The sequence below is a fragment of the Pseudonaja textilis genome, chromosome 5 (assembly GCF_049901715.1).
Source record: "Pseudonaja textilis isolate UNSWEBS1 chromosome 5, rPseTex1.2, whole genome shotgun sequence".
In the NCBI taxonomy this organism is placed as follows: domain Eukaryota; kingdom Metazoa; phylum Chordata; class Lepidosauria; order Squamata; family Elapidae; genus Pseudonaja; species Pseudonaja textilis.
This window is the reverse complement of record NC_141994.1, coordinates 5,439,190-5,451,813: the sequence shown is the minus strand read 5'-3', so window position 1 is coordinate 5,451,813 and position 12,624 is coordinate 5,439,190. Positions and strand designations below refer to the sequence as shown.

The window sequence follows — 12,624 nt, the reverse complement described above, 5'->3', positions numbered from 1 at the left end:
AGCGCTCTGTAGAAATGCATTTATGTGGGTTTAATCTATTTTAGTGGGTGATAAATAAAATAAAGTTTAAGACAAAGTTAAATATATTTATAAAACAACCTAACTAACCACTTTAAATGAGGTCCAAGATGCAGCCTATATTAAATTGTAATATAGACACTAAAAATTTACTAAGACAGCATCTAAAATTACAACAAAGTGACTCCTGTACTTGAGCAATTCCTTTCACTTCTGTGTTTAACTGTTAACATTGTGAGCTAATCTTAGCTAATCTCCAAAAGCTAAGAGGGGTCAAAATACGTGATTACTTTGAAGGAGATCACCAGAAATCTCATAGCTGTAAGAAAGACTAAAAAACTTAGATTAGAATATACATTAATATACATAACATATACATACAAAACATTTGCTAGACCAATACTCAAATACAGCTCATCAGTCTGGAACCCACATTATATAACTGAAATTAACACAGTTGAGAAAGTCCAGAAATACTTCACAAGAAGAGTTCTCCACTCCTCTACTCGTTGCAGAATACCTTATGCCACCAGACTCGAAATTCTAGACCTAGAAAACCTAGAACTACGCCGCCTTCGATCCGATCTAGGTATAGTATCTAAAATCATACATTGCAATGTCCTACCTGTCAATGAATACTTCAGCTTCAACCATAACAACACAAGAGCACACAATAGATAAAAGCTCAAGGTTAACCGCACCAAACTTGATTGCAGGAAATACGACTTCAGCAACAGAGTGGTCAATGTCTGGAATACTCTACCAGACTCTGTGGTTTCTTCACCAAACCCCAAAAACTTTAACCTTAGACTGTCTACTATTGACCTCACCCCTTTCCTAAGAGGTCTGTAGGGGGCGTGCATAAGCGCACCAACGTGCCTACCATCCCTGTCCTATTGTTTCTTTCTTTTTTTTATTTTTCTTATATGTATCCATATATTCATAACTATGTTTTTACTTATACCTATTATCTTGTAAGCAATTGACAAAAATAAATAAATAAATAAATAAAAATACAATAAATAAATGTTTTTCACTGAGCAGTTAAACTGTATATCATATTGATTTATGTCAAACTGGAAAAGAGGACCAAAGCTGAGGATTAGAAGATCCTTCAGCCCAGAGGTAGAGAGATATATATATATATTTTGTAATTTTGATTGTAATTTAGGAAATTAATGGCTTATATTCAATCTTATATGATACATCTTTGCCTTTTCGCTACAATATCATTTTGAAAATCATCTGATTTTCCTCTAAATACAAATTATGTCTCTATGAAAGTGAGTCATTTTTTTGTGCTTCCTTCTCCAGTCACATATTTTAGGTTGTCCACAAATGCTCTACTGTGTCATGATTTTTATATTGGGAAAAGTAAAATTTGCATACATATTTGCCTTACAAATAGATTTAATTTGAACTGCATTTCACCTTCTTCGTCAATAAAATATGTGCAATTACACTTTGTCCACTCCGATAGCATATTAAACTGTGATTTATTTAAAACTCAGACATGTATGAGCAAACCCATGCAATGAGGTAAAAGGCACTGCAAATTCACAACTGTATCCGCCACTTATATTCTCTTCCTTGTATGTCTCTTAATGAAAAACCTTAATATTCAAACGCATCTGAAGGTTGTATATGAATGAAATGTATTGATAAGTGAACTTGGTCTGGTCACTTTCTCTCAGCCGTTGAAGGGAAGCAATGGAAAGTTATTTCTGAAAAATCTTGCAGATATTTGGCCAGGCAGTCTCTGAGAATTGGAAATGAATGGAAGAAAAAAATCCACAAACTGGTACAGATTTACCTGTGGGATTACTCCAAATGCTTTTCTCCACTGCTGTACAGGGACCGTGTTCCAGGAAACACCATCAATTTGGATATCTCCTTCTGTATTCAAGATTCTTAAAAAAGCAAAGAGCAAAGTACTTTTCCCTGAGCCGGTTCTTCCTAAAAGGCCCACCTGAAATATGGACAAACATATAATATTGAAGGAACTGGCGTGCATCCATTGGATTAAATTAACAAATTTAGAAATTAACTTTTTTTGGGGGGGATCTTCCATTTCATGTTTTTGGGGTTGGGTAAGGCTTAAATGAAAATAGTCTTACCCTTTGTCCTGAATCTATTGAAAAGGAAATATTTTCTAACACTGCCAATCCTCCATCTACATATTTAGCAGTAAGATTCTTCACTGTCATTTGCCCACCAGATGGCCAGATGTTTTCTTCCTTTGCATGCATATTCCCAATGATGACAGCCTGAGAAAGCTCTTTAGTTTTTGGTGCGGGTAAAGGTTTGGATTCTTCTGTTGGCAGATCAATGAATTTAAATACTCTACTCACTGACCGCATCTGAAAACCAGAGAAAATTTATCTTAAATGCTATGATTTCCTTGAAATATATCTTGGTCAAACACATATAACTGATATAAAGTATGAGTGAGAACATCAGATGTTAATACATTTATCTCTACATTTTGTTATTCAAACTGTGAGTACAGACTATTTGGACTGACATTTATTTCTTCCCAAGGCAGTTCCTTCTTTAATGATATCCTCCAGTCTAGTCCTTGGGAATTCTTGGTTACTGAAAGTAAAGCACTTAGAGTCCCAAATCTGATGCCAAGATATGGATGGTCACTAGATGATAGCAAAAAGTTATGTAGTAACTCTATATTTCTTTACAGTAATTTAGTGATGATCCTCATTTTTGCGGTCCACTTAGGCTAGCCTAACACTGCTGGCATGTTACTTCCTAACTCAGTGGTGATCTTCATATCCCTGGCTTGGAGATGCTATGAAAAGTGAAAACCACTGTCCACCCAATCACCTTGGCACTTTGCACATTGGTAAATTTAGTGCTAGAGAAGGAGAGTGATAAAAATCTCTCGATTTCTCCCTCGTCTTTTATCCTGAGCTAGAAAGAGAATACTTAAGAACTAGCAATGCCATATAGGACCTGAAGCTTTGAAGTTAAAACTAGCAACAGGAATTTCCTATGGTGAGGAAATGGAGCCACAGCATCTCTTGCTCCAACTGCTATTCTCCACTTAGTCTTTCAACACTTTCAGTTATGCTGCAATTTTAAACTACCTTTTTAAGTACCTCAGCCCTCAAGTAGCATTCTTCAACACTGCTGAAATGCCAGAACACAGAAATCCCAATGCTGCTTGGAGAATGCACCTCACAGGAGAATCCACCCGCACAGGGATTGGACCATACGGTCCAATCGAGTATCCGGAGCCAGCATGGTTCTGGTTGATGGTCTGGCACTTGAGCGGGGAGGCGGCTAAAACAGGAGACGTTTTCCAGAAAGGTCATCCAGACAATCCAGCTGGCCAGAAGACCATGCCACGTGGAAGGTTTTCTGTGGTTGGTGTGCCAGCCACCAATTGGACCCCACTACTGTATCTGTCGCTAATGTGTTAGACTTCAACATACGCCATTGTCGATCAATCTTGTGTCAGAGTTTCCCAGGAGGTAGTATCGCTATCCAGAGACTTGAGAGAGGCTTTCAGCCTTTCTTTATCCCCCTTGCAATCGCTTTCCTTGAGACAGGGATGTGGTGGTCTGGCATCCTTGCAACATAGCCTGCCCAGCATGTCTGGGCTTTGATCAGTCCACATCCTGCTCTGGAGAAGACTTCTGTGTGTGGCACCTTGTCTTGCCACTGAGTCCTCAGAGAGTCCTCAGAGTCCTCAGAGATTTGAGGCAGGTTGTGTGGAAGTGGTTCAATTGCCTAACGCCCCTCCTTTATACAGTCCAAGTCTCACTGGCATACATCATGGTAGTTAGTACTACTGCTCGGTAGACTTTGAGCTTTATAGCAAAGCTTTGTAGTATTGTGAGAAAATGCAGACTTAAGCTTCAAAGAGATGCGTGGAATCAACTCAGTTCCACAGCTATAAGAATATCTCTTTGGTTCAAATGAACGTCCTTTTGTGTATCTAATTTGTCTAAAACTAAATGTCTCTGTATATTCTCCACAAGCGTTATCACCTCATCAAACTTCTTAATAAACTTTCAACTAAAAACTGCAGGTCGTCTGGTTCATTGTTGCTGTGTGTACCTTGATCAGGGGAATAAAAAACACAGAAGCAGAAGAAAACAGGGAAGGCATTTTCTGGATATTTCAATCCAAAGTCAAAAGAAAAAAGAATCAAAAGAAATAAACTCAAAATATTTTTCAAGTTCAAAGAAAATACAGAAATTCAATATTAATATATGAAATGAAATACTTTACCATCCCCACAAAAAGCCTGTTTCCTTGCAGCAAGAACTAAGGTTGTTGAAAACAACATAAATCAAAGTGAGAGTCCAGCAAGGAGTTGAAATAAATCAACATTCAACCAGTAATCCACTTTTAAAAGCAAAGAACAAAATGAAACAGTAAATTCAAAAAGTGAAGGTTAATAGTCCATGTGTGCTTAAGAAAATGAAACTACTAACAGAAAGATGGAGGACTTTCCCACCAATTTCAAAGAGAACTGGAATCTTCTAAGAGTTCCCTTCCCACATGCATGCACAGCTGTCCAAAAGCTATCTTGGGTCATTCCTAAGTGTTCCCATTCAAATCCGGCCAAAGCATTGCCAAAAATCTGCTCTAGCAGCAAAAACAACAGATTGTGGTGTAAAGAGAATAATTTGAGATTTCTACGAGCCAGGGTAAAGCAAGAACAAATCAAAGAAAATTGAAATTCAGACATACCGTGCAAAAGATGTTATTCTCAAGAACAAAAGCTCTACTCTTGAAGAAAATGGGGCACAGGGGCTTTGTTTGACAGGAGGACCCGGTCCTTTATGTGAATTTAGAGTGTGGTTGGCATATGTCCTTTCTATGCAGTTTGAGATTCCCCTGCTTTGAGATTTGATCCTGTGTGAAATCCGGAAAAGGTTGCCTTCGCCCTCTGATATTCAGATTCCATCTCTGATGTCTCCCCGCACCTCAACAGAATTTCTGACTCCCCATGGAGCGAAGGGCGCGATCACTGAACCAGTTGTCATACCAGTGGAATTTCTCATATCGAAAGACCTAAGCGCCAAAGCTCACTGCAACAGTATTGCCAAAAAGGCTTTAAGAGTTGCAAATTTAATCGTACAAAGCTTCTCCTCTGGTAATACTGATTTGCAAACTAGGGCATTCAAAACCTTTGTTAGACCAATACTTGAATTCAGCTCTGCTGTCTGGAATCCTCACTGTATATCAGACATCAATACAATTGAGCGAGTCCAGAAGTATTTTACCAGAAGAGTACTACATTCCTCTGTTCGCAACAGAATACCCTACAGCACCAGACTTGAGATTCTAGACTTAGACAACCTTGAACTATGCCGGCTAAGATTGGACTTAAGCATAGTCCATAAAATCATATGTTACAATGTCTTACCAGTTAATGAATATTTCAGCTTTAACAACAACAACACAAGAGCACACAACAGACATAAACTTAATGTAAATCACTCCAAACTTGATTGCGGGAAGTACAATTTCAGCAACAGAGTGGTCAATGTCTGGAACTCACTACCTGATTTTGTTGTCACCTGCTCAAACTAACTTTACCCTCAAACTAACCTCTATTGACCTCACCCCATTCCTAAGAGGTCTGTAAGGGGCGTGCATAAGCGCACCATCGTGCCTACCGTCCCTGTCCTATTGTCCCCAATTATTAGTTGCTATTTCTTATATTTAAACTTATGTTTATTCTTATTTCTATTGTATTGTAAGCTTTTGAATAAATAAATAGATAAATAAATAAATAAATCCCACCCCTGGGAATGTGTAAATAAAGCCACCTATTATAAGACCATCGTGGTATCCAGTAATGACACTCAAAAGAACATTGGAGAAATAGTTGTAGTTTCTCTCTCAAGTTCATATATCCTAGAGAACTGAGGTAGAAGTCCAAAACAATATGATTTCTTTCTCTTAGAAGCTCTGCAAATATAGGGGAATGGATTGTACATTCAGAATGATTAAACCTAATGGACGACAACAGCAGACTAGTGACAAACAGGTAATAGTTGCATAGTTCTAATTGTGCAGTGTTGATAATGATGGCTGCAATGGAGATCTACAGAAGTATTTATTAATTTATTCCACTGAGAATGCCATTTGTCTGTGCATCAGTGCAGTGGTCAGTTTGTTGGCAGGTAAGAGTTAATAGATATATGATTCCTGTGTTGCAGCCTCTGCATTGGTTTCCAGATACTGTACATAAAAAGTATCAGTTTAATTTACTAATCCTACATGGTTTGGTTCCCTGGGATCTTCAGAGCTGTTTCTTCAAAGTGGAATTGATTGATCCAATATCGCTCTTGAATTTTTTAAAAAGTCCCTCCATTTTGTGAGGTAAAAATCTAGGGACTGCAATTATAGTGTTTTTACGCGATAATCTCTAATCTATGGAATAGCTTACTCTGAAATGAGGTTAGCGTCTACTTTAATGGTTTTTCATAAGTGGTAAGGCCAGAATCGTTCAGGTAGGCTTTGGGAGAAGCTAGGAAGAATTTCTTTGTGATGGAAGGTCAAGGAAATCGAACAAATCCACAGGAAGGAGCCCTGTTACAGAAAAGGTTACTTAGTTCAGGGCAGATAATACATGTGAGGAAAAAAAATTAAGAGTAAGTCTGATTAGAATTGCTTTAGCAGCATTAGCCCTTTAAGGTAAGCCAGGTAAGGAAGCCAGTCCAGAATGAATAGTGGAACTGTGGAACCTTGAAAATCTGATAGAATTTTTCTCTTGCCCTCTGTTAGGAATATAAGTCACCTAACAGCTATTTGGGTTAGAAATATATAAACCAGGATACACATTTTAAAACTGTATCTTTAAGAAAATGCAAAACTGTAATTAGGTGTGGTTTCTCAAACGGCCATAAGTTGGAGCCAGAAACCTGGTTTGTCTTAGTCTTAGTCTCAGAAGAAAGTGTGAGTCAGTCTCTGTTTCCTTCTGTTGGAGAGTATTGCCGTTCCTCCATTTTTCCTAATTGACTGCTATTTCTGGATTTGATGTAAGTTGGATACTGAACTGTTTTTGACACTGGACTTTGTTACTGGATTACCCCTGGATTGAAAAACTGATTAATCTTACCTGTGAATGACTTTGGACTGCCTATTTTGAACTTTGCTTACTTTATTGAAGGTAAAACCCTACATTTACTGTACGGTGTATCTGTGTGCTGTGTGTGTATTATTCAAACACTTCTCTCATATATGTCTCCCTGTATGCGCTCCTTCTCCTAACAGGGAATTACCTCAACACCCTCTTACAAACCAAGGCAATCCTGAGCATCTTTCATGCTCCCTCTTCCCTTTAAGGGGTAAGTTGGTATTCATGTATCCATTCTTGCATTCCCTCTTCAAGACCATTTCTGTACTACTCTGTAGACAGGCCTTCAAGATTTGATTATTCTACCCCATAATAAGGAGGAAGATCATTCCAGAAATTCATGTGATTTTTATTTCCTGACTTTACCAGCCTTGTAGTGCTTCAGATCTTGGTTTGATAGATCAATCTTCATTCTGAGTTTTAAGTAATTGCTGTGTTTGATTGTTTTATTTATTTATTCATTCAAGTTGTATGGCCGCCCAAGTGATTCTAAGCGGTTGAGCACAGTTAAAAACAATAATGATTTTATATTTTGTGTAACTAACTGCTAGGAATCTATTACAAGTTTACAGAGATATTAAATAAAGAAGTATGAAATTTTCCAAATTGAAACAATTCCCTGACATGCAAATTAATCATTTCCAGCTCTGAACTTCAACTATGCAGTTTTGCACATTGATATCTGTAAAAATAAAATCATAAGTACAGAAGACTGAGGATGTGCTAAAAACAATACACGCAATTATGAAAAAACAAATTTAAAGAAAATATGTTGTTTACTAATCATGTATCAATACATACTTATCTTCAATTATAAAATTAATATCAAATGCATATTCTACAATGTAAGATATTTCATAAGCTTACTAAATTAATATAAAATATTTACCTTCGTTTTCTTTTTTTAATTATTTTTTTTATTAAAATATTTACTTTCAAATAAATGTTTAAAATTCTTACCAAGCTGTCTACATCAATGCTCGTGTTCACAGCCCATTGCAACGTTCCCATAATGTTCATGGCTAATGTAAGAATAATGCCAACTCTTCCTTCCCCGTTGCCTGTAAGTAAGAAACATGTATAAAATCCCAGCATAAAACATAGTGCGCGTATGTGTTAGCTTGCAATTATGCACATATATAAAACTCATGCACACATGCACACATCTATGCATAGGTAAATCTGCACAGAAGGAAAGACAAGTGATATCCTAAGTTATCAGCTCTTTAGGGCAGCCCTTAAATTTAGGGCAATCACTCTTGCAATGGAAATTTAGCCCTAACAGCTTCAGATACATGTGGTTCAAAAATATTAAGTATCTCCTATGTAACAGCTGCTGTCTCATGGCACAGCCTCCACTTCCTCAAGATCTGGCAGATTCTGATACTTCTGGCTTTCTGGAAGTCTGTGAAGACATAACTCTTTTCCCCTAGTGCTGCACGGAGACGCCACATGAGCCAATTAAGAGTTTTGACTGGCATCGTGGGATTGTTATTATGGTGCCTCAGTTGTTATACAGGAAGTCCTTGACTTACAACAGTTCGTTCAGTGACCATTCAAAGTTACAAGGGACCTGGAAAAGTGACTTATGACCATTCTTCACAATTACAACATTTGTAGCATCTCCATGATCATATGATCCAAATTCAGATGCTGGTCAACTGGTTCATATTTATGACCGTTGCTGTGTCCCAGGGTAACGTGATCACCTTTTGACAAGCAAAATCCATGAGGAAGCCAGATTCACTTAAGAATCAAGATGCTAATTTATCAACTGCAACTTAGCAACTGAGTCAAGAAAGGTCATAAAATGGGGTCATAAAACTCACTTAACAAAGGTCTCCCTTAACAGAAATTTTGGGCTCTTGTGGTCTGAAGTCGAGGACTACCTGTATCATGATTATTTTAATTTTGTTTTGGGATTTCCTTGATTAATAGTTCATGATATTGTTTTTTTGTACGCTGTTTATGTATGCAATATAGGCAGCCATAACTTTTCTATATAAAAAAGTAAAATAAATAAATTTGTCATTCTCGATTAAAGCGCATTGATTAAACTATCGGCATCTAATGTCCATTAATTATTTAAATCACCATATTTTTTGTCTATACAGACATGTCTTGATCTATCTCTTTTTCTCTCTTTAATATAAAAACAAAGAAATATATACCTGTAGTAGCAATAGAAACGAAGGTCACAATGATGAAGAAGATTACAAAAATCATTTCTATTCTCATCTGAAACCAACGTAACGTAGACAGATACAGGAACCAGTTCGCCGTATGCAAATTTAGAGCTTTATGGAATAATGTTTCAAAATATGGTTGCCGTCCATAAGCTCTCAATGTCCAGAGTCCCCTTAAGCTGGTAACAAGATGTGTGAAAATTGGACTTCTAGCTATAAGGAATGCAAATATGAAAATAAAAAGACTACATGTTTGTTATTTCTTTAAAAATGAATTGCATAAAGATGCAAACACAACTAATTCTTGTATTTCCATCACAAACATTCTTTTCTAATTGCATCATGTCAACAGAACATTAAAAATAGTATGTAATCCTCACGTGACTATATATTGTTTTGATACATAGTCCTTGATAATACCTTTTTGATATATTTATTTTAATTTTTTATGATTTCATATTATTATGTATTTGAAGCTATCTTACTGTAAGTTGCTTCTTAAATTCGTGAACTGCTAAATGTTTTATGTGAGACAGTAATCCTTTTTTAATGTAAACTTTTTATAAACAGATAGATACACCAAATTTATTTTTTATCTCTGTTGTATTTTAATTATGTCTATGATTCTCTTTCTTTCATCCTCAGATTTAGCATTCGTAGTCTTTAATATCAGCATCTGGAGAAACACTGAATATTTGTAGAGAACATTGTTCAGAGACAAAGACAAAATGTTTATCCAATATCTTCTTTAAAAGTGTTGGAGCATTTACAAGTTCTGGAAGCAAGTTGTTCTACTGATTAATTGTTCTAACTCAGTGGCCCCCAACCTTTTTTGTACCACGGCCCGGTACAAAATGTACAAAATGATCCATGGACCAGTACCGGCATCAGCACGCATGACCAAGGCAAGGCGAGCCGAGCGACCGGCCAGCCAGCCGTCCCCCGCTTCTCCCCGCTACCTTCAATTCCTCCTTTGTACCTTCTCGCGGTCAATGGGCTTTTCGGGCTCTTTCTTAATCTCCTCCTGAGTAACGCAAGACTCCACCACCATCGGGGCAGCTCTTCGTTAGAAGCCGCCCCCCCTTCAATGAAACTAAGGCGCGAGGATTCCTTCAGCACCCAAATGCTGCTTTCCAACAACCGATGACCGACAAGCTCACCCAGAAGCACTTTCTCAAGTGCCATAAAACAAGAATGGCGGCGCCCAAGCAAAATAGGTGGCCCGGTACAAAATGATCCATGGACCGGTACCCGTCCGGGGCCTGGAGGTTGGGGACCACTGTTCTAACTGTCAGGAAATTTCTCCGTAGTTCTAAGTCGCTTCTCTCCTTGATTAGTTTCCAACCATTGCTTCTCGTCCTACCCTGAGGTTCTTTGGAGAACAGAGTGACTCCCTCTATGCTGAGAGATTGGATCATCACTGCTATCATGTCACCCCTAGTCCCTCTTCTCATCAAGCTAGACATACTCCATTCCAGCAACCGTTTTTTATATGTTTGAGCCTCCAGTCCCCTAATCATCTTTGTTGCTCTTCTCTGCAAACTTTCTAGAGTCCCAACATCTTTCTTTACATTGTGGAGATCAAAACTGGATGCCGTATTCCAAGTGTGGCCTTACCAAAGCATGACAGGAGATCTTAAAATAGGAGTGGGATGAAAAGCAACAGAGAGAAAATCTCTTTTCATTTTATTTGTATCTATATTAGATCATACCTTCAGACTCCAGTTGCTTTAGCTGTTGAGATGTGTGCAGGAAATATGCTCTTAACATAATGAAGGCTCCTATCACAGGCACAGATGCCAGGAAGATATAGGGTTTCATGAAAGAGACTACTACTATAGCACCAATCACAATGAGCATTAACTGCGGGTGGAAAGAAAAATACTATTGATACGGCAAACTTTTCACAAAATTGTACAAGTTATAAGGAAATGATTTCCCTAAGGTTACTATGATAATATTATCCTTCTTCCACATGGTGCCATTCAAATGTTTTGAACATCATCCTAGTCTGTGCAGTCAGACCAGATCAGAGGTGGGTATTCAGCAGGTTCTGACCAGTTCTAAAGAACCGGTAGCGGAAAACGTAGTTCGGAAAACGGGCAAATCCCACCTCTGACTGGAGATTTTATAGTATCCTTCCCCTGCTACACCCACCAAGCCATGCCCACAGAACCAATACTAAAAAAAATTGAATCCCACCACTGAGTCAGATCTATACAATTAGTCCTCGACTTACGACCACAAATGAGCCCAAAATTTTTGTTGTTAAGTGAGACATTTGCCCCGTTTTATGACCAGCTGTTAAGTATATTACTGCAATTGATCAGGTGGTTAAATGAATCTGGTTTTCCCATTGACGTTGCTTATCAAAAGATTGTAAAAGGTGATCACATAACCTTGACCCACAGCAATGGTCACAAGGATGAACCAGTTGAATTTGAATCTGAATTTGAGCACATGATCGTGGAGAAAGGTTGTAACTGTAAAAAATGGTCATAAGTCACTTTTCTCAGTGCCATTGTAACTTTTAATGGTCACTAAATGAACTGTTGTAAGTTGAGGACTATCTGTAACTGTACTCCAAAATATCTTAGCAATTTGAGTTCGTTTTCAGTGTCCATTCCCTTGAAATCTAATTTGGTCACTCTACGGTCACTCAGTCTGATCCTTCTTACATCCTGATATATGCTCTCTTGGAATAGATCCTAGTGATAGATTTCTGCCATGAAAAATTACACAATTTGCAATCTTGTTAGCAAAAATCTTTGATAGCCTTCTCATTTTTTAAATGATTTTCAAGATCACCTATAGAATTCCTAGAATTTTTGAACTGAGAGAGTATATACTGTTTTCATATATACCAAATCAAAATAATCATGCAAATTAGATATTTATTTTAATTAAAAGGCAAATATGTATGTATGTATGTATGTATGTATGTATGTATATGATTTGTGGAGGACTGGAGGATGACCTGATGCTAAACAGTGAGGAATTAGTTTGTAAAAACATATTTCTTAACTAGTTTATGAAATGGCATGACATGACCTGACATGCATTGTTGCTAAATTATGACATCTGAACAATATTAGAATTGGTTATAAGCAAGGCTAGGCTGGTAGCAGGAAGGTGAAACTTAATAATAATGCTGATGGAATTTTATTGAAATATTAGGTTAGATATATTATAAAATAATTATTATTATTAAGCCAAATGTACCCCTCAGCATAGATAAGAATCCTACGGGACAATACCATCACCACCATGTCACAATGATGGCAAACATGATGAAATCATGACCCA

At 37.4% G+C, this 12,624-nt stretch overlaps 1 protein-coding gene across 2 annotated transcripts in view; it reads right to left on the bottom strand.

The window, feature by feature from the left end:
* Positions 1-12,624, bottom strand: part of CFTR (CF transmembrane conductance regulator) — a 101,513-nt gene that overhangs the window by 21,941 nt on the left and 66,948 nt on the right. For both annotated transcript variants that reach the window (XM_087934050.1, XM_026713158.2), the window contains exons 19-23: positions 11,031-11,181; positions 9,304-9,531; positions 8,093-8,193; positions 2,136-2,378; positions 1,832-1,987 (exon numbers count right to left, since the gene is read on the bottom strand). In XM_087934050.1, coding sequence (XP_087790176.1) covers positions 1,832-1,987; positions 2,136-2,378; positions 8,093-8,193; positions 9,304-9,531; positions 11,031-11,181 — 879 coding nt within the window. The remainder of the gene's footprint in view (positions 1-1,831; positions 1,988-2,135; positions 2,379-8,092; positions 8,194-9,303; positions 9,532-11,030; positions 11,182-12,624) is intronic.